We start from the raw sequence: 22,878 nt of genomic DNA, 5'->3' as shown, positions 1-22,878 counted from the left end.
CTGTATACCTTAAAGTTCAACTTCAGGCACAACAAACTTACCTGGTGTCATTTTGTTCTACCTCCTCTTTAAAAAACAAGGTCCCTTGGCTTTGCATTTATAAATCAGGAAAATCGTCATGTGTAACTGCTGAGAATACAGCCACACATGTACTTCCTAGCCACTTTGTAGTGAAGCACATATCACCATCAGTATGCGCTTCACTATAGACTGGGCAAGGGCAGGGATCTATAGGTAAAGCCTCCACCCATTTACAAATCCCAAAAGATTTACTATAATAACAACAAATTATGGTTTAGAAGAAGAGGGATGTGAAACAGAATGAAACCAGTTAAGTCTGTTGTGCTTGGGGTTTTCAGGCATGAAGCCATTGGCATAACACAATGAGACTTTACTCCTAGAATTTTTTTGGAATCATTGGAGATGATTTACTAAAAGTGTCATAATTAAAGTGAACTTTCTCCATTTGTAAGTATCCATGATCATGAATCCAAAGTTGCAACTGCCGCCAAAAATTCTTATTTTGCATTGAAGAGAGTTGAAACTTATGTGAGGTTTAACTTCTCACTGTGAAGATTCCCAACTCAAATCTTGACAATGGGACAAAAACACAATTTTAGAAGAGTGGTATAAGGCTGGAACTTTTGGTCTGACTTCAATTTGAACTTTTCCATACTGAATTTCCCACATTTTGCCCACTAATATCCCACTTTAAAGAGAACCTATTAATAAAAGAATCTATTACCTAAACTGGCCTCAACATTTTTAACATGGGGGAACCATTGAAATAACTTTTAGGTCTTAGGAGACACCTTCTATAATTACTAAATCCATAGTACACTGTAAATTAGCATGATGGTCAGGAAGAATGCCTCTTACATTGCTGACCAGTGGGGAGAATATTACCCTTACAGATCACCCTTACCCAAAAAGTGTCACTTGAACGCACACGAGAGGCACAGTTTGTTCATTGCTCATAGAACTCCTAGCAACCTCTGGAAGAACCCTCCACAAAACCTACCCTCCACAAAACCTACCGGCTACCATTCCCAACTACCTGTTAAACACATCATAAAGAATATATCAATAATTAAAGTCGGAAACTCTAGTTTGACTGACTGCATTATTGTTTCATACCAGTTATTTGCTGACAGTGGGGCTGGGAAAGCAGCATAATCACAAGGCAGCTAGCATTTTTAGAATGAAAACCAATGATTTTGTATTTTTCTGACTGCAGGTTTCTTTTTCTACTAGAGGAATGTTGCTAAATTCAGAAAAAAAAGGTTCAGTGATATCAGGTAATATTCTGTTTCTAGTGTTAAATGCTGGTCATTTTCCAAACACACACACTGGTTTATTGGCAGGAGTGATCTTGTCGATTACCCGGGAGGCTGACCTGTGAAATCATGTCCAATTTAATCACACACAGGTGCCTAAATTGAATAAATATCCCTTCTCTCTCCAACTGCAGTAGATTGCCTTTATTATTTGTGGTTTATAACAGTTACAAACATACAGAGATATGGTATAAGTGTAAAGTTTGGTGTAACATAGAAAGAATGTATTTAAAAAGGATGTAATATATTATAGCTATGTATTAAAGATAAATGCTAAGCATATTGTGACACCAAGAATGTCAGGGAAAGTGTTAAAAGGGAATAGAGAGTAGATAGGTCTGTGTAAGTTTTTAAGAAGAAACCTGGTTCTTTAGGGCCCTGGGGCTGGCCAAGGGAGTGAAAGGGTGGGTTCCTTGGCCCAACCCAATCCTGACTGGGTAAACATGCACCTGCATTCAGGTGTAGGAAGAAAAGGAAGTAATTAGCCAGAGGGATCCAGGCTGAGAGTAAGCAGAGGCTGAGAGAGAGCCAGAGTGGATTCCAGGCTGAGAGAGAGCCAGAGTGGATTCCAGACTGAGAGAGAGCCAGAGTGGATTCCAGACTGAGAGAGAGCCAGAGTGGATTCCAGACTGAGAGAGAGCCAGAGTGGATTGCAGGCCGAAAGAGAGCCAGAGGGTTCCAGGATAGCCAGCGGCCAAACAGTACTACAAAACTGTCAGTGGAACAGTACTGATATAGTGAATGTGTTAGTAAGAGAGGGCACCTAAGTGAGGTAGCCAGAGGCCCAGCCGGGCTACTGTTTATTGTTTTGTTGTGAAGCTGTGGAGAGTGTGCTGTAACACTTGCCTCAAAGAAAACTGCTGTTATTTTGGACTTTTGGAGTCTGCTTTCTCTAATCTGCCCTGTAAGCATCCTGTTACCATGAGTAACCCCCGGAAATCTATCACAATATAAAACAAACCCAATACATGCAGCTGTATTTGAAACATCATTAAACATATTTTAAATATAACCAGTCCAAATACATAAATGTGATGTTATTTAATTCCCTGTGGCAAAAGTAAAAAAGCCGCAGATCAAGACGTACCATTAACAGAATGGGAAAGGAGAGGGATGGCCTCATCAGTGACTTGCTACTTGTTTAATATCCAGTCATGGTACAATGACATAAAGATGACAGAGCTAAGTTGTTTAACTTAGATCACCAACATGACTGTACACTTAGGCAGGACTCTGTAAATCTTAAGACTGAATACACAGAAGGCCAAATGCTTTGTAATGCGTGTAAGAATTAACACATACAAAATGGTTTGGTTTAGATTTAATACATTTAAACTGGCACTATAGCTGCAATATATAGGCATAACATATTATTTTGGAAACATACTTTGCAATAAAATGCTAATTTCTTTCACCACACTTTATGAACTTTCTATTGCAAGTGTGGTGCTTCCTTAGATACATTCTACTTATGATCATACGATTGCAAGAACTCCCTTAATACCCCTCTCCTACACTCAGTCTTTTAAAATTTCCAATACTTGTAATAATTCCTGTTTGTACCTGGGAAACAAAATCAACATCAAAGGTAGCAAACAGAGTGATAAAAGTACACATATGGGATCTCAGCACACAACTGTGTTAAAGATTTTAAAATTAAAGTACTTCTGCTTAAATCAAATATTCCAATAATGATACAATATATTCTGCTTAAAACATCACTATCTGCTGCATTGCTTTCTATTCTGTTATAATTAGCCAGAAGTCATTGATTTTATTAACGTCTGCTATGAATCACATTTTAAAGATGAAAAAAGGAATCAATATACTAATGTGCTTTAGGGATATTACCAGCAAATAATTTATATTGTGCACTTTCTTGTATACTGCCTTTAACACTATGCTAAACCTAAACTTGACACGTAAAGAGGTTTGCCTGAAAATCTTTATCCAGTTTAAATTGTTACACTAAGTTTTTCACCCTTTGGATAGAGTGTGGTTTCCCTTTCAGGGTTTTTTGATATTCAGAAAACTAGTAGGTTTAACCTTACATATGGTTTTACCAAACATGAAAATATGAAAAATGTTATAACTGACAACAATAAAATCAGACAGGGATTTAGCCTTCTGCTACTTAATCTAAAAAACTTGAGTATACACCAATGTTGTTCCTTCAAAATGGCTCTAGAAATAGAGTCTTGGTTTATACTTCGGACACACCTATAGATGGCCAAGTTTATAACAAACTCTTTTCATTTTAGATATGAAACATGATATCGTTACACATTTGAGGACACTTTGTTACACGCATAATGACACAATGTCATTCACCGATGGCCAACAATAATGCACAAAATATTTAGGTGCAAATAACCCATCATAACCAACTCAAAAGTACAAAATACTTTAACTTGTTAAAAGGGGGAAAATGATGTAGAGATTGAGCCCATGTGATTTAATTTTATTCTTCTGGAAAATAAATATTTTAAAAATGACACGCCAATAATATATTTATGTTAATTTTATTGGCATTTCTGTTGATTAATGTTTTCAATGTTAGCAGTAATGCCTGCATTTTGCACCCTAGGTTAATACTTGAGTCAAATAATTTCCCTATATTTTCTGGTAAAAAGAACCTTGGTTTATATTTGTGTAGATACAGTATCTACATATATTTCTAAAGTGTTGTTTTTAGATGGAATCTTCCATTGCTTGCTCTCTGTGGTGAGAGGAAATCTCTTTACCACAGAATAGAACTCCATTAGGTAATAGGGTAAAAGAAAAGTCTAGGGTTACATTATTTTTCTTTCAATCAACCAATGTTGAGCCAACCCCTAGGATAAGCATTTTAAATAAAAAAAATGATAATTAAAAAAGTATTTTGGTCCCGACATGTTTCACTTAACAGGTTTCCTCGGGGGAATTTGAGACGTATATATATAAGGGCATGTAACTAGTGCATGTCAAGTTAACTTTTTTTATTTACTAGGCAAAGAACATTTTTTTTGCTATGTATACAGTCTCTACTTCTTTAGAAAATCAGTCCCACTGACAAGCAAAAGTGAAGAAAGCTGAACCAAAAAAAAAGTATGGCAATAGACTAGCTGTGCAGTGAGGCAATGATTCGTACGTCAGAAGAATATCTTTAATATAATTATAAATGTTAACCAATTGTATTAGCTTGTATCTTTCTGTTTACTTGGGCTTCTGCTTGAATTTATTTGTGAGTAAAATATGTACAACAATAGAGATTGTTCCTGACATCTCTATATAACTACTAGCTTGCTACTGTTATAGATACAATTTGCTATCAAAGTATATCTAAACCTAGGAGCAAAAACAAAATATTTTGCAGCGGTCCACATAGTCAGCTGGGAACAATGTAATCATGAACAATATAGTGCAGCATGGGCAGAGAGCACAGCAACTCTGAGTAATATTGATATAAATTGGGTGGCTGCATCACATTCCCCTTTGCACAGTTACATACGAGGCTGTAAGAAACAGCTGGGTTGTTGTGTTTTTTTCATTTACTTAGCAAAGTAAATCTACTCATCACATATAAAACAAATGCTATAGAAGGGTGATTATTTACCTAAAATCCTGCAATAAATGCAATAATTTATATATTGTATTAGCTGTACATACTGGCTTTACAGATAGAGCCAGCACTAGCTGTAAATAATAAAAATGCTCAACTTTTAGACTTTTGACTTTAGTTCATGCAGTATCTTAGCAATTCTCTTTTAGATTTAACCTTGATCTTTAAAAATATAAAAAGATAAATAAAAAACAACTTTTGGATGTGAAAACCTTTGGGCACAATACTTTAATCGACATGGTTGGTCTGTTCAAAGACTTAGTAACCAAGAAAACTTTACCCCTTAAGGCCAAATTTGAAAATTCTAAAACCAAGGCTACAGAGTTGTCCTGGTATTTTTTGTATTTTACACATATTTTAATTTATTAAAGATAACAATTTATATCTGCTATTGCTTGATGGATTTAAATATCTAATTTTAATATATTGTGTATATTTGTATCCAGATTTTAGATACTATATGGTTATATTTAACCTTGATATCCTGTTAAAGGCTGTGGTAAACAATCTGCATTATGGAGAGGTTCTCGGGTAAAGAAATGTATGATTTATTATGCCACCAGCAATATTTTGATCTTTTTTGCAGACATCTGTGAGGATGGTTTCTTGAACAATTCAAAACAATGTGTATTAAAAATACAGCTAACATTGCACTCCTCTCAAGTCATGTTTTTTATCAGATGATAACATCAAATATATTTGTAAGGCTGAACTAAACATAACACATTTGAATAAAAACAAAATATATTCATAAACTGCATGGTGCTTTGTGCCACCTACATTATTCTATATTATTCAGTCATTGATGAAGTAAATGCTAAGTGTACCCCAACAACTGCTTACATCTTTTCTTGGCTAAAGAGGTCATTTTGGCTTTCCATTGTGAGAATGGATAAGTAATTGTGACAATACTGCAAACCTGCAACCAAAGTTTTCAATTTTAAGAAATTGAGAGTGGCTAAAAGTGTCCTAATCAGTGAAAAACAGGCGTCTTATACTTGCAGCTAAGCAAGATGTAGTTTGTGTTTTAAGTGAATTTAGTCATACAAAGAACACATTTTAAAGGACTAAAACATAGATAGCGATAGGCTGCTAGCAAGAAAATGTCAATCCAAAGCTGAACAATCAGTTTGGGCTGCAGCCATTTTGCAGTGACCTATGAGACTAGGCAATCTATTTCAGCAGAATGTAGTGGAGCAAGATGATACAATAAATTGGAGTCTGTGGCAGCTAAATAATAGGAAAGGTGAGCCTGGAGGAAGGGTATACATGGAAGGTGGGTCAGAGGGCCAGCGAGGAGAGAGTTAAAATAGGTGAGGTAAAGTGATTGGATAGTTCAAGGAGGGAGGCAGGGCAGAAGACATAAAGGGGGAAGGGAAGGAGTTAGGACCATTAGTGAAGAAAAGCTGTAGAGGAAAGAGTACCCCACCTGCCCCCGTCTTGAGGTTGGAGGTAGTTGATGGGAAATTTGGGGACCTATTGTGTATAGGGGGCCAGTGGCTGAGAAGTCCTCATGGGCAGTTCTGTAGGGTAACATTCTTGGTGCTGCAGGGTACCATCTTAGGTGTGGTGTCTCTGGTGTAGTGGTATAAGAGGTAATCCAATCATCTATGAGTGGTGAAGTTGATAAGGTGTCAGGCATCGTTCCCGAGGCGGTGGACTACAGCTGGGAATAATGAGATTTTGATTGTAGCAGGCCCCAAAAAGGTTGAATTGTGTTGACGAGTGATGCCTTTGAGGACCTGTAACCAGGGTTGTTGGTGAATACAGGGGAATTATGTTAGTTGTGTTTTATGATTGTTTACAGTTATTCATGTATTGTTAATGGAAATAGGCAGCTACTATAGCCATTTAGACTGCAAATTGCAATGTGTGTTTAATTTTGTGGATTGAAGAAGGAAAAGGGGATGGGGCTTAACAACATAGTGTTCTCAGAAGGAAGGGAACTCTGTAATCTCCCTGGTCAAGTTTGCTTCAAGCAACTCACAGGGACACAGAAAAGATAAATGTACCTATTTGGAACCTACAGAGCATTTTGCCATGTAGCAAACATTAAAAGAAAGGACCCCATCACCATCCATACTGCATGGTCAATATCAGGGTAGTTAAGACATAATAGACTGATTACTAGGGTAACTGTAGCCCTGAACAAAACTCCTTTTAAGTGTAAATTCTTTCATGCGATAAATGTCATAAAATGCTGTTAAAATGTTTAAATGATCAAAGTGATCTTCTGTTTAACAATGCATTTTGAACCAATCACACAACCAGGTTTTGATAGGTATGGGGCCATTTCATCCCATGATATAATAACAGTGAACAACACCAATGCAGCCAAGGCCTTTCTAGGAAAAAGAGAGAATCTTATTGAAAAGTTTGAAAGGTATTTTTGGGTTGGCAGATGAGCTTCAGGACAGTTATTTAGACACTGTCTAGTTGTGACACTTCTCAGCCAAAGGTCTCAGCCTTAACCCCTTTAATACTGGTGTAATAGAATATTACTTGTAAAGGGTTGTATCATTTGTGAATGAATGTTTGCAATGTGTGTCAGTAGTAATGGTACTCTCAACGATGTGGCGTCAGAAAATCAGAATGGAATGAAATGACCGCATAGATCAGGGGTGGGCAAACTTTTTCAGTCAGGGGCCACAATATAAAATTTGAAAAAGGGGCTGGGCCGATGGGAAAGTGGGCATCGTTATGCCATCATGATGCCACTGAACGTGACGCCATGATAGCATAACCCCGCCAAGTCTCCCATCGCAGATCTGAGCCTTTGATGGGAGAGTGGGCGGGATGTGTACAGGGACACTGCCTGCCCACCTCCACAAGCCAGGATACCAACGGGGACGTGTTCCATGCCTCTGGCCGGTGCGCCCCCCCCAGCCAGGTCCTTCTCCTAACCCTGCTTAAGGTGGCCCGGCCAGAGCTGGGGAACGCCCAAAGGGCCAGAGAAACAACAAAATTGGGCCGTATATGGCCCGCGGGCCATAGTTTGTTCATGCCTGCCATAGATTATTCAATAGCTGGCAAAAAAAAAACACACTCTAAGTTTCTTTAGCTTTGATTAGGGTATGCATTCACAGTGATATCATTTTAATGTTTATGCAACGCCACACATCTATTTCTGTCCAGAGTCAAATTAATTTCATGTCAAGATCCTGTACTGATGATAGGAGAAGTGGACCCCTGTGTAAAGACATCTCCCAAAGATTTTCAATAGGGTTAAGGTCTGGGAAATCTGTCTAGGATATTGATGTTTCCTGCTCTCTCAACCACTTTCACATTTTTAGATTCATGAATCCTAGCATTGTCATTTTGGAAAATGCCAGAGACACCAGGTAATACAAAAAAGCATTGATGGAAAAAACAGACCATTCAGTACATTCAGATTGTCAGCTGACCTAAATTATTGGTCGCATTATATTGCTGAACTTAGACCTGACCAACTGAAGCAATCCCAGATCATAACACTATTGGGGACTTTCCTTGATCAGGCAGTGTGCGTAATATATATATATATATATATATATATATATAATTTTGTTAGAATTAGGACAAATGGCAGAAAAAAGCAAAACAATGTCACAGGGACAGTAAGAGAAAAATCTCCCCAGTGAGGGCATATAATAAAATCGAATATAAATGTTAACTCTAATTCACTCTACCTTACATGAAAACAATAGCTAGAGCTTAGGTTTTTGCTTGTAAATTATTGCTGTGAAAGTGGCCATTATTATTTTGTGCTATTTTGACCAGCTCTATTTCAGCCTTGCAGCCGACACAAGATTGCTGCATTTTAAACAGCTCAGTTCATCAGTGAGTATTAATTACAAATATGTATTTCTTGCTGTGGGAGCAATTATTTTTCTAGCATTCCTAGCACACAGAAAAACAAAGAAAAAGAAAAGACAAAGTTATTACAACCATCTGAAAATTCTAATCTAACAAAGAAACAGGCCTATTAATTACACTGCTTGATGAGCAAGGATATCAAATCACACACTAATATTCACTAACATCCCCAGGATTGATTGCAGTTTTCACAATAATAAATCTGGCTAATATGGGAATAAATAGCAGTGTTGATGACATTGGTAGCAGCTTTCCATCTGTGAAGTGTTTCTTTTATGGAGTTACTATTATCTTTTATCACAAAGCAAGTATGATTGGCTGAATTTTCTCATTAACCACATAAAGGCTTGCTAACACATTTCATATCATCTACTCTGTTAAGATGTGAAATTGGAGAACAAATTAAATAATTAAGTAAGCTGTCAAAACCTTTGTTACTTTGGGAAAATAATCTTACAAAAATCTTAAACTATAAAGTCATGGAATAGTATGAACTGTAAAAGTTTGTATTATGGAAACCTACTTGTAGGAGAAAATGTAAAAACAGCTCTCTAAATATTTGTTTTTTTTCCTACTTACTTACTGTTCCCCTAAACCTTCTTCCCACTATTATTTTGGAGGGTAAGAAGTGGAGGCTCCAAAAAGTTTCAAACTTTAGGTGGAAATATGGTGATAATTGACATCATTTGACCCTCCCTGCCTAAAGCAGTACAACAGTGAGCATTGGCAAATCATCTTTCATTTCTCAAGCAGAGAAAAGCACAAACTGGCCACAATAGGATAGAGTAATTTTCATGCCTAGCATAGTTAGAAAGAAAGAAAAAGTAGATATCTGACAATGGTGCATGAACAGTTCATTGTAACTCTACCTATTCACCATTGCCTTGTCTCCCTCTGTACTAGATACACTCAACTTGGATGAAACTGTAATAAATATCCTCCCCATATTTAAAATCCTCCAACTCCCTACTAATGACTTCTTCACATATAATTACATGGCTGCAAGACTTCTCCAGAGATGTTAATGCTCTACATTATCTAGGTCATTCTTCTTCTTAACTTGTGTCATAATTTATACTTGAATGTTTGCAGGGTTTTCAACTGTTGCTTCTGTTTTTGTACAGCACTGCATAATATGTTGGCACTTTACAAATAAGAGTTAAAATGATTAACACTATTATTATTAATCGTACAGATGCTGGTAGTATTGTGTGCCCATATGATTAGCATGCTTTTGAAAGTTACATCATCCTGGCTTAGGATGGTAAATCATGCGGAACTCCTAAGAAGGCCAAGAGAATATAGAAATGCTATAGGCAAAACAATGCCATAGATGGAGTGTGGACATAGCAACCATAGAAGAAAATAGAAAGAAGAGAATAAAAGAAAATGATGGCACTTAGCAATCATGTTAAGCATGCCATATTGTGCAAATATGCTATGTTAGGAGGAGCCCCTGTGGACCATAAAAAGTTAATTCTGATAACATGTGTACACATGTTTGAAGGAACTCCTACTGTTCCACATACAAATGCAGTAAACCCTTGCATGTAGGTGTGAACTGGCCATTAAAATGGCAATAAAAACAAGAGAACACTCTTTTAGTAAACCTCAAAATCTTCAGTGCTGGAGGAGATCTGGAAGCAACATTATTGTACTAACTGCTTGATCCATGCCCCCACTTTCTGTAGGTGAGGCTTTCCCTACCTCAACAAGAAAAAGAAGGTTTCATAGTGAGATTAAAATCTGCCCCATGCCTACCATTTAGAGACAAATGGGAACGTGACCTACATATATCATTCCCTCTCCAACAATTAGAGCACCTATATTTTGACCATAAGGTTTCCATCAGTTACTTGTATCTAGAACTAAGTTATAAACTCCTCACTCTGGTACAGCGTACCCACATTCTTGACTGAAACGTGCACACATGTAGATGGTACATGCTGGAAATGTCACCAAAACCCGGGCAGTCTGCTAGATCTAATTTGAGAATGTCCCATCTCCCATCATCTTGCTTGTATCCATGCATTTCAGAAAGAGATACCAAAATTCTTTAATACACCAGCTACTTCATGCAGCAAAAGCAATAATATAGCCATGGAAATTTTTTTCTCAACTCAGAATGGGAGTTCAGGGAGGTTTTAGAATACCTTTTTTTTTTTTTTTTTTAAACAGTTAACTACAACTGCAGAATATTTGACATCGATTAGGGATATTTTGAATTACAAACCTTGAACTATTCATTTGTTTGGATGTAGATGCCATGGCTTCCCTGGTACTGCCCCTCCCACTTTTTTTTTTGTTTCCTTTCCTCAACCCATGCTAATTTTTCCCGTACTATATATATATATATATATATATATATATAAGAAAAACAAAAACATTTCCTTGGCATACTGAGGTTTCATGGTAAGGAGAAGGTATCACTAGGCTTGTCAAAAGATATAAGAACCCAGTGAATAGTTTCTCTCAATTAGCAATATGAATGCTAGGTTGTTATTTAACTTAGGTTGCGTTTCATATTTTTCTCTGTGTTACATAAATCAACCCAATAAAGAGACTGGTTATTGTGGGGATGTCTGAAATACTGCCCTCTGATATCTCTTTTACTTTTTAAATACCAGCTACCAGTGCCATTTTTTTTTTCTATTAACCAGTGCGCTGTTTTGAAGCCTTTTATTCAAATCAGAAAACTGCACTATAACCTCAGTATAATAATATATAATATAATATAAAAATAATATCTTCATCAGAATCTGAATACTAAATCTTCAAAATGACATCAACCAGAAAAACTTTGTATTGCTTTCATTCAGATACTGACAGACTTGGTTGAAAAGTATTACCTTATCTGGCTTGTAAATTGCTGCATGTTTGAGTACTTATATTTGACAGATTCCCTTTAACACAATGTACTTCATTTTCAGCCAAGAACCATTTCTCACAGATGACTTCCATTTCTCTTGTAGAGTAAAAGGTCATTTAAAATCACTTACTGTCTCCATAACATCGTAGGGGATCAACAGTCAGCTTTGCCTCTGATGAAGAACGATACGTATCTCCAACAACAACTTGTGTGACTGGAAGGTGATCCTTATAAGACAAGATGCCATCATCCTTTCTCCTGTGCCACAAAAGGGGAAAAAGTTAATCAGCCATTGAATAATGTAAGGTGTAACCATAGTAACAAATACAGCATCTTTACAAACAAGCACTTTGCCGCCTGTTTTTGACATTTGTCTGTAGGGATGAATAAAGGTAAATCTCAAGTGCAAAATTAGGGAGCTTGTTAAAATGTATTTTTGGGTTGAATTATTATTTATTAGCCTGTCAGAGTCTGCTGAGGATAAGGAAAAGAAAAACTAGCAATCTTGAAACTTTCATTTACAATGCACAGTTATGCAAATCTTTCTAGTCCTCCCCCTGGGGGGTCAAAATGTTTCTCCTTTTCTGAATAGAAAATTTCGAGGGGACAGAAATATCAAGTGATGCATTTCCCTTTTTTACAATAATCTGCCTGAGAAAACACCAACCTGAGTACCTTATTGAAAATAACGTGAATATATAGTGTTGTTGTTCTTTTTTTATTATATAAATGTATGTAATGTAAATGTAAAAAAAAAGTATGGTTTCATATATTTAGCCAGATAAGAATAGAATATTTGATGCAAATATTTACCTGCCAGCAGGTGGCGCTTTAGGCTCTTTTCCATGTGTATTCCAGGCTACTCCTAACTACTTTGTTGATAAAAACATGTTACTTAAAAAGCTCTATGGCTCAAATCCAATGTATTGCTAAATCAGTTTAAAGAACAAACATGAAAGGTTCTCCTCCTTAGATATAAAATTGTGTTGTGCGAAACCTAAGTCATAGATGTATCCTATATAAAATGTTGTGTAAATGTTAGATAAATGACATGATAGGTAGAAAATATCATATATATATAATATATATATATATATATATATATAAATATATAAAATTGTAATGTATAAGATATACCTGACCCAAAAATGCACCTGACCAATGTCCCAGTCAAAATTACAGCAGGTGCCGGGAGGGAAGGTCTAGTAAGTTACGCTTCCAATCAAGGAAGAACAACTCCAGGTATTAAATAACATTCCATGAGAACAATTTGCTTTGCAGGCCAGGGGTCAGTTCCCTAAAAAACTAGGTACATGGAGTTTTTTATGTGCTTCCTGTATTCGCATGATTTTCTTTTAGGTGATGTGGATTTAAAAAAAAAGCATTGATGGAAAAAACAGACCATTCAGTACATTCAGATGGTCAGCTGACCTAAATTATTGGTCACATTATATTGCTGAACTTAGACCTGACCAACTGAAGCAACCCCAGATCATAACTATTGGGGACTTTCTTTGACCAGGCAGTGTGTGTAATATACATATATAATTTTAGTTAGAATTAGGACAAATGGCAGAAAAAAGCAAAACAATGTCAAGAACTCAAAAGCACACTGGTGGATTTTTCACTTTAAATGGCCTGGTCTATATGTGTTTGTCAGGGGTTTGAGGAGGATGGTGGATGGGGGTATACATGACATTTTAAAGACTTAGACTCAGTAAACAATCATACTGTGTTCAGTAAAGCACTGTGAAAATGTTAGCACTATTTATTAGTAAATAAAACTAATGAGTACCGACAATTTGAGGGGTTGATAATAATTCTGAACTATAGATAGGTAAAAAAGACACAAATATACATAGTTTTATAGGCTTCTCTGTACTGAAATTGCTTATTCTGATTTTACTGCACAATGTATGATTCTCGAAGTGCATTAGAAGCTGCAGCAGTTCAGATAGAGCCTGCTTCATTTTTTGGCTGGAACACATCTAACATCATCTAGCCATTTCTTCCCCTACCCTACAGTAACAGGCCCAAGCCCTTTCATCAACTGTATTTAGGTTATAGAGGTCCAACATTGCCTGCAACTTCAGGTTTTCAGGAAGTTGTGTACAACACCATGCCCACCTTTACTACCAGCCATGGTCTGTCTGCATTTCATTTATAAACGAGTAGAGATCATACCATTAGATTTATAAATGAGTATGTACTGAAACCAGATTAGTTCTATTAAATATAATTAGTATGTTAATGGGGGAGGTCCTTTTGAGGGCCCTGTATTTCAGAGTAAAAAAAGGAAGAAGCAGCAAGAGAAACAGTTCAGCGGTCACAAGAAGCATGGTAATGAAAGGAGAAAATTAGGTAATGTAGAGCTTAGCTCATAACTACTGTGCTACCTCTTCACTGTCCAATCATAGGCTGGGGTTCCACGGCAGTCTGGGCTTAGAAGAATTGGTTTAAATGATGCTTGCTGTCATTGTGCTAAGGAGACTGAGGACATCTATTGGCTGAATAAAGAGCACAGCTCCCAGATGAAGGTAAGTGTTGCAGTTAACATTTGTTTATATTCTGTCTTTGAATAGGCTATTCATTTATTATTTTTCAGTGGCCTAGCTATGAAACTGCATTATTCACCCAACTAAAGTAACAAGCAGACCATTCCAAATTTGCCTTGCCCTAAGAATATCTAATACAAAATCTGAGAAATCAGACATTGCTGAGAAAATGAAAAGAGTGATTACAAAGGGCACTTATGTGCCAGGACAAAACCCACAAGAATACTATCTTTCTCAGTCCGCAACTACTGCAGCAAAATGCTGACTTCAGGCCACTTTGATTTAAGCTGTAAAATAAGCTTAATGAAACATATGTTGTTTTTTCTTTTTAAATAACTCATATTTCAGCCTAATGCATTTTAAACTTAAGTATTTACCGTTACAATGATGATTAAGGAAAAAACACAATCTGTAGTTATTACACTCGCAAGGCTAAAAATATTAGGCAGCATTGTAAAAGCTAGAACAGAGCCAACTTTTAGGTGTGATTTTATTTAAGGATGATTTGCTTACCCATTTGTTCTGCTTCATGTAGGATGATGAAGGAATAAATTGTTAGCTTAATAAGCACTGGCTTTTAAAGGTCAGAGGTTTAAATTAAACACTTGTGTGTGCAACTAGACGTGCACGTGCAAGCAGCTGCATTTAAGGGTTTTAGTTAGCAAATGACTCAAACATCCATTTTTACAATATTTTAAATGCTTTGCCGTTCATCTCAAATAATTATTTACAGCTTAATGCCTGAGAAATTGTAGGCACATTTTCGTTAATGGCAAAGCAGTAAGGTAATTAACTGAAGTGTTTCATTACGCAGAGAAGGCAGCCATAAAGCACCAGCAAAATACATATACTTGTCAGTTTTGCTCAGCTTGTAAACATAGGCATATGTCTGTTGCTATTATTTTTACTCCAATTAGGCTATTTTTTTATATCATGAGCTCAGCAGAGCAGACGGATGACCTTGCTAAAAAGTAGCTGTTAGCTCAAACTTACTCAACTGTCAAGATTTACTTGTGGCAAGAACACCCACTTCTTAATTTTAATTCATGTGCAGTAAGGCAGATGTTCTGGAGTGTGGCCTCATTTTTCTTAAAACAGCGCTGATAAAATGTTTATCTCCATAGAAATCCACACGGGATATTTGACGGATCCTTAATTTATAACTGGGAGAAAGGCACATATATTTGCCTTATTATTCTCCTTCATGAAATACTTCCCATCTGTAAGCTGATTTACCAGCTGACAGCTCCAAACAGATGCAAATATTCAATTTGCTTCTCTGTATGTGATAAAGTAGAAGCCAACTATAAACTTTTGCAAAGGGAAAAGCAGAAGCTAACAAATAAAAATCTTATAGATGCTATAGAACATAGGTTGGAGCAAACATAATCACAAATGGAGAGGTTGGCAGACCTGATAGCTAAGGAAGATAGCCTGATGGGGGTCTTGATAAAAGTAATAGCATTCTTTATTAAAGGTATTGAAAGATAGACATGAACGCAAGATACAAAATAAGCCCTCTTACAAATTAATCCCAAAGGGAGCAATCATTCCCTATCTACGATATTCTCTTTCACTCTCTTACAAATATACATCCCCTTTTCAGTAGTTTTCATTTGTCTCTAGCTGTGGGAGCCACACACCGATAGTTTTCCATGTAAGACTTTCAGCCCTGAGATGCGGTGTGAATAGTAGCTGGATTGCCCTATATACTATACAGTAAAACAGCCTCATAACACATAAAGTAGAACTCCAGTATTTTTAGGCTTCTTACCCCTCTTGTATTACAAAAAAAATACTAAACTGTACTTACTTACACATTCCAGTCGTGTACCCAGCTTCCACTTCCATCAGTCTACCCATTTTTTGTGTGCTTAGTCCATGTGTCTGTGCAACCTCACACAGGCTTGGCACATGGTACTTCAGTACTGAGTGGCACCAATATACGAGTGCTGTTTAGGTCAAAGGGAAGGCCTGCCATTGCCAAGAGAAAAGAGGACGGACCCAAGACATCACTGGCTAGAATACTGCAGTGAAAAGGGTACATATAAGTGTTGCCTAGATGGGCAAGGGAAGGGAACATATAAGGCTGTACTTTAAATCTACCCAACCTGAATATATAAAGGACAACTTCAATATTAATGATCTTTTTAAAAAAATCCTCCACCACCTTCTGTGCAGCCAGGATAGTTACATACTTACCCTGTTTCCCCGATGATAAGACACTGTCTTATTTTTTTTTGAAGGCCAAAATATGCTCTAGGGCTTATTTTCAGGGGGATGCCTTATTTACCCATGAAGAAGACTACAGTACACAGTTAGAGGAACCACACACGGAGTCACCCACCGCACCACGCGATTCTGGTAAGTAATCGGTGGGTGGCTTATTTGCGGGGGGGGCTTATTTTTCATTTTTACCTAAAAAGGGGGGGCTGTCTTATTTGATGGCCCTGCCTTATCATCGGGGAAACACGGTACATTACCCCTGCTTATGAATTCTTTTCTCTGCATCCCTGTCTGCTGCAGTACAGCCTTTGTATTGAAAAACTCCCAAATGGGTGCTCTGTCTAATGTAGATAATCTATTCTCATGATGATCCCACAGTCATCCAATAGAGCAGTGGTGGCCAATCTTTTCGGACCACTCACTTTTTCGTGTCACTCAAAGAGGAAGAAACTACCCCCATAGTGACGTTATGATATCAGAACCTGTCCACTCTCCAGAGACACAACCTGTCCATTTCCCTGAGCCTACGTTCTGTGCGGGGGACATGGTCCGCGGCTCTGGCCGGTGCGTTCCCCCTTCTCCTGATTTTGCTTGGGTGTGCATCGGCCAGAAAATTTTTACAAAAATGTTTTCGCTTACCACCAGTGGTCTGCAATAGAGTACTAATAATATTTATTTATTTGTTTGTGAGAATTTTATTTAACTTTTATGCAATGTGGTTTAACTGGTTTGTCTATAATTGTCCTGATGCTGCAAACTCAAGAAAATATAATAAACACGTAAAACATTTGAATTATATTAATTATATTGGGAAGCATTTGGCTTTTGCCAACTATGAAGATCTAAAATGTTCTTTGGACTACTACTACAGTTTTTATTTTTTTAATTTCACCTATTTCTGTCACGTTGTGTGGTAGAGGATCATGCACTCTTGTCTGCTAGCCCACGCCTACTCTACTGTTTAGCTTTTATGTCATTTTCTCTTTTTACTTTAAATACTGATTTAGCACTTTAAAAAGGAATGTGCAAGCTTTGTGAAATATGTGAATTCAGGTCAGTCAGGGCAAGAGGGAAGAAAGAACTTTGGTTTTATTATAAAGCTTAAGGCTCATAAGAGAGAGAGTCAAATAAATCATTACCTGATGTATTTTAAACATGCTTCTATGCTTCTATAGGAGGCAGCAACAAGTGACTGTTTTGTTAATAAATGTGGGTCTGTTTATTATACAAATACAGAGTGTAGTTCCTGAAATTGATCTTGTCCTGTTCCTATTGATTGTAGACACCATTGAACATAGTAATGGACTAGTTTGCAGCTGTCCATTCCATTCTACCAGCTTCAGAAATAACAACTCCTAGAAATTCCCTCAGACGCTTTAGAAAAAGTATGAATACTGTGACTGCACTAACACTATGGAAATAAGAAAATGTTACCGGTTTTTAGAAGAGGACTGGGAACATTTAGCCTGGGGGTGGGAGGGGTGGTCAAGCACAGTGCGCTGGTTCTTTTTTTGCAAGGCTTAGCCCAACAAAATATAGAATAAGGCGGTCGGGAAAAGGGAACATACAGCATAGCATATATAATAAGATTTGTGGAATAGGGAATGTACAACAAGGCGTGCTATTTGGGTAATAAATTGGCAATGTACTGTGCTTTGTAAAAACTAAGTTGAAGGGGAATGAGATATATAAAAGGAGGTAGAGTAGAACAAGGATTTTATAGCACAGTGTACAGAATGAGGAGGTAAGACATTTGTCCAGCCCACTTTACAGAAGGAGGCAGCGTGGAATAGGGAAGATATATGATGTATTGCATAAAAAAAGATAGTGAAGAATAATAAATGCACAGTGCAGCATACAATATAAGTAGGTATAGAACATGGAATGTACTGTGCATTATACAGAAGTGAGCAGTGTGAAATAAGAAACATACAGTACAGCATACAGAGGTGGTCTCAAATAGACTATGTACAGCACATGGAACAGAATAAGGTGTATGGTTTGGCAAGCATACAACACATTGTACAACATAAGGCAGTGTGGAATAGGGAATGTGCAAGGGGTTTGAAATATTGGACATACAGCACATTGTATGGAATTGGGTATATGAAAGAGCAAATATACAGCACATGGCCGCTGATTCATCAAGCAGAATCGGATTATCGGTCGCACATTCGTATTCGCGATCCGAAATCGTACGCGATCGCGCTATTCAGCAACTGAAAAAGATCGCGGCCGGAGCCGCGCATCTCCGGCAGCTTTACACTGGCGAGCTTGCATTAAAAGTTATTGTGAAGGCAGGAATCCGGCTGGCAGTGAGGCGAGTGTACGCGCACACTCGAGTCCGGACCGCGGTAATCCGCGATCGATGGCCGCGCGTACTTTCGCGCTTCCAGCGAGCGCGGATTTTATTGATGAATCAGGGGCATTGTCTCTTTATAGCATTTGTAAATTTGCTTTGTGATAGTATGGATTAGATTATGTAAACATAATGCAAATCTTACTGGTAGGGAACAATCTAATACAAAATAAACCTTAATGTACGTGGGGTTGAGCTTAGACTGTTAGATTCTTCAAGAACCTGAGGCTGATGTCTAGTCTGGAATTATGATACAAAATATAATTTTCCTTTTATGTATTTAGCATAGAAAAGAAATGCAACCAATAGGCTTCCACCCCAAGCTCATGGATATTTTGGGCCGATATACTTTCATCTGTGAAGCTGGGTGATCTGATAAACCTGGAACTTTATTTGCTAGCAAATGACTTTGAAGAAATCCATTCCAGGTTTGCTGGATTAGCCAGCTTCACTGTTTAAGATCTATCCTCTTCAGCCTTGGAGAGTTTTATAAATCAGACCTCATGAGTTTCTCCATTGTATGCTGGTACTGCTCTATTGCTGTATGTCAAGCCTCAGCTAAAATCTTTCATTTAATTTTCAAGAGATCAGGGAAGGCTTATTGTCTTTGTTGGTGTTTTTTTGCCACTATTGGGGTCATTTCCCTTACCTTACTGTCAAAATAGGACTGATCAATCACTCTAATGTGGACACAGACAAAAGAAAATGTAGTTAGACCTAGAGGAACTTTTGTGCATTCTTTTCCAGGTAATGGATGCAACCACTGCTACTTGTATTAGAATTACAGAAACAAGAAGTGAAAGAAAATCTCTGCACTGATCCCAGACTGATTAAAAACTGTCAGAATATTTAAATCTTTTTCACGTTTTGCCAAATTAGGATTTAGGCTTTAGCTCTACAGTTGGAAGAAAAAGATGTTGCTTGAGGTGCTCCATAAATGCTGTCACCCAAAATTTATGTGAGTATTGAATATATACTATCCAATGCAGATTCCACTAACCAAATACAAAGATCTTTGATAAAAATTCTTTGTATATGTTGTTGCTAAGTTTAAAGTCCAGGCTGCTGTAATTCATTTGCTAATCTGATATACAGTAAAAGTGATACACACATAAAAGAGCACATTATCAACTTCAGTAATATAAATGTAAATTGGAAATACGGTGAGGTAATGCTTAGCGCACAAAGGCCCTCCAGGGGTATTCAATCATGCAGACATCGGTTCTGGCAGTTGTACTGTAGTGTACAGAACACTTTACTAATGAAAGTCAAGTACTGTTTTTCAAGTATACGTTATATATGGTTACTGCTTTTTTTTTATATAATTATGTTAATTTATACCATATTCTGATTAGCGTGGAATATTCACTGTGGAGCTACATTCTACTTGAAATATTTAGGGGGAATTAAAACATTACTATTGTTATAAGGAATGACTCAGTAAATGTAGACCTCATTACATGCAAATATATTGGAATGGTATATGTAATTAAGTACTTTTTTTACCATTTAAAAAAGAAATATTGCTGTTTTGTGGATATCAGTATTGTGTGTTTCTTCTGTTGAAAAGCTTTTAGTTCCAGCATATCATTTTTACCTGTCAATGGCTATTTATGTTGACAGCTGTCCTGGGAACTAAAGAAAATGGGCTCATTTGTGTATTAGAGGGATGAATCTTTATTTGTAAAAAAGACAAAGATCACTCCCAACCCTTGAGATGTTACCAATCTACTACACTGCCCTGCTCCTACCAACAACACCCATAAGAACAACCCCATCCCCGACACTTGACCTTACTCTTCTTGCCCCCACCAACGCACCTGCATGCCCCAGACTGGCTTTACCACATCTGCCACTATACCAACACAAATGATCACCAACCTTTCCAATTCTGAAAAAGCACCATTCTAGCATTTTATTAATTATTAAGAAGTATACCAAAGTACGGTACATGAAATGCTACTGATGAAACTCATACAAGTAGCAGCTGCAGTTAATAATTAAGTCATTCATTAGTCCTAAACTTGCAGCAATATCAGTAAATATTTAACTGCAGCACTTCCATATATTGCTGTTCAATGTACTATACACCCTGCATCAGAGAAATGTGTTGCTTACTATGGTGTTTGGAATAGGTGGGCAGATCCGTTGGGTCAGCAGTACTACGGACAAGTGGTCATTTATCTTACCTTTATTTGCCTCCTTTAAGTTATTGTCTGTTGCGTCAGTGTTATGTTTGTATGGGATAATATGGTAGACATGCCATACAGGAAGAAGTGGAAATGATCAAGGAAGGACATTGCATGGACGTAAAGCAACTGGAGAAGAATGAAGTGATATAGCACCCTAGTTTTAAGGCGAAGAAAACATATGTGAGGAAGTAGAACTATAACTGTAGCAGACTTTGTGGGTTGTATACTTGCTTTTGTTTGGAGTGGCAAAAGCATCAATAGCACTTTTCTAAGGACTTATTATTAAACCAAATCAGCTTTTATGATGGTAGCTATAAGTATGTTCTTTTTGACCCCATGGATTACTATGGATTTGAATTAAACCAGTGTAAGATGACCCTGTTTATCAATCAGATACTCACTTTTCCATGATCAAACTCCTGTTCTTTTGTACAGATGAACAAACCCAATATAAAATGTATGAATGGAAAAAGTAGTTTATATCAAAATCAATTATAACTAAAAACTTTTATCCACCCCTTATTGATATGAATAAACTGAACACCATCACAAATGGATCTCAAATTTTCTTCTGTTGTATTTTTTTTTGCACACTCTGAAAAAAGTTTGTGCTGATTTCAGAAACAAAGTTGATGCAAGTGAACATAAAAAGGGGCATGACTTCTTATATGACCTTTAGTGTCTGGGAAGAAGAACATGCGAGGAACAGACTGGGGTTGGGGGATTATTGGCTCAGTTTTTTTTAAATTATTCAGCTTGTGTATCGTATGGTAACTGGATTGGGTACTCGTTTAAAATGTAACACAGTATTAGGTTCATAGAAGAATTTGGTAAAGATATTCATATATTCTACCAGATTGTTTGCTAGTTTGAGAGCTTTCTCAATTAGGTTTCTCTGGAAGAGATTACTAAGATTGTTTCCAAATGTAAGAACGTGTAGACATATAAAATATCACATTCATCAAATATTTCGCGGTTCTAAACAACCTTTATCTATTTTGATTAAGAAAAAATTGCAAAGGTAATTGTTCCGACATGCATCTTCTAGATCAAAATTGTGCAATTTGTGGTTGCCTGTTGTGCTACTACAAACCTCAGTACCTCTTAATGGAAAAAGCCATATAACATTCAGAAAACTATATTTTGACCACACATATACATGTATTGTATAAAATAGAACTCACCATTGTCTCTGATCAGCATCACAATTACAGAATAATTTACTGTCAGTGCAATTTCTGTCAATTCCACATGAACATTTCTGAATCCCAGGTCCAGAATCTCCCCAGTAGTAATGCTTCTCATTGCCTTTGCCAACCCACCATGTGTATGGGCTTCCATCTGCAAAACAAAGACAAGTCAAAGATTATTATGTGTAATGGATGTACATTGTTAAGGCTCAACTCAAAGTTTTTTTTACTATTTATCTACAGAGTGAAACAGGATAAAACCTGTGTTTTCAAGGTTTTTATTGCCGTCTATACAATAACATGGCTAGTGCTGGTATAGATCCAAGAACAAAGTCCTATTATTCCAGGTGATAGATAAGAAAGTGAACCTGGTCCAGCATGACATTTTGTTCAGACCCCAGGCTTCTCCAAAACTGAAAACAGTCCTCCAATACTATTCACTGAAGGGCAACACATTACCAGGTGACAATCCCAACACTATGTCTTTTAATATTTGGTTTTATATGATTCCTAAGTCTACAGAGGCACTAAGGTGCAATGTTTATCTGTTCATATTACTACTCATTGGATTGTAGAAATCAAACCCTCTACTTATTAATCACCTATATAAAGGTATCTATGTAACAGAAAATAACAGAAAGTGAGAATAGTTACATAGTTATGTAGTCAGTTTGAAAAAAAAAATCCCAGGTCC

General features: G+C 36.9%; 1 protein-coding gene across 1 annotated transcript in view; it reads right to left on the bottom strand.

Moving 5' to 3' along the window:
- The window catches only part of CNTNAP2 (contactin associated protein 2), a 902,024-nt gene that overhangs the window by 119,428 nt on the left and 759,718 nt on the right, over positions 1-22,878 (bottom strand). The window contains exons 14-15 of the mRNA XM_072412254.1: positions 22,179-22,335; positions 11,793-11,920 (exon numbers count right to left, since the gene is read on the bottom strand). Coding sequence (XP_072268355.1) covers positions 11,793-11,920; positions 22,179-22,335 — 285 coding nt within the window. The remainder of the gene's footprint in view (positions 1-11,792; positions 11,921-22,178; positions 22,336-22,878) is intronic.

Source organism: Pyxicephalus adspersus, chromosome 5, assembly GCF_032062135.1.
Source record: "Pyxicephalus adspersus chromosome 5, UCB_Pads_2.0, whole genome shotgun sequence".
Taxonomy (NCBI): domain Eukaryota; kingdom Metazoa; phylum Chordata; class Amphibia; order Anura; family Pyxicephalidae; genus Pyxicephalus; species Pyxicephalus adspersus.
Note: the sequence above shows the minus strand (reverse complement) of the source record. Positions and strands in the feature narration are given on the sequence as shown.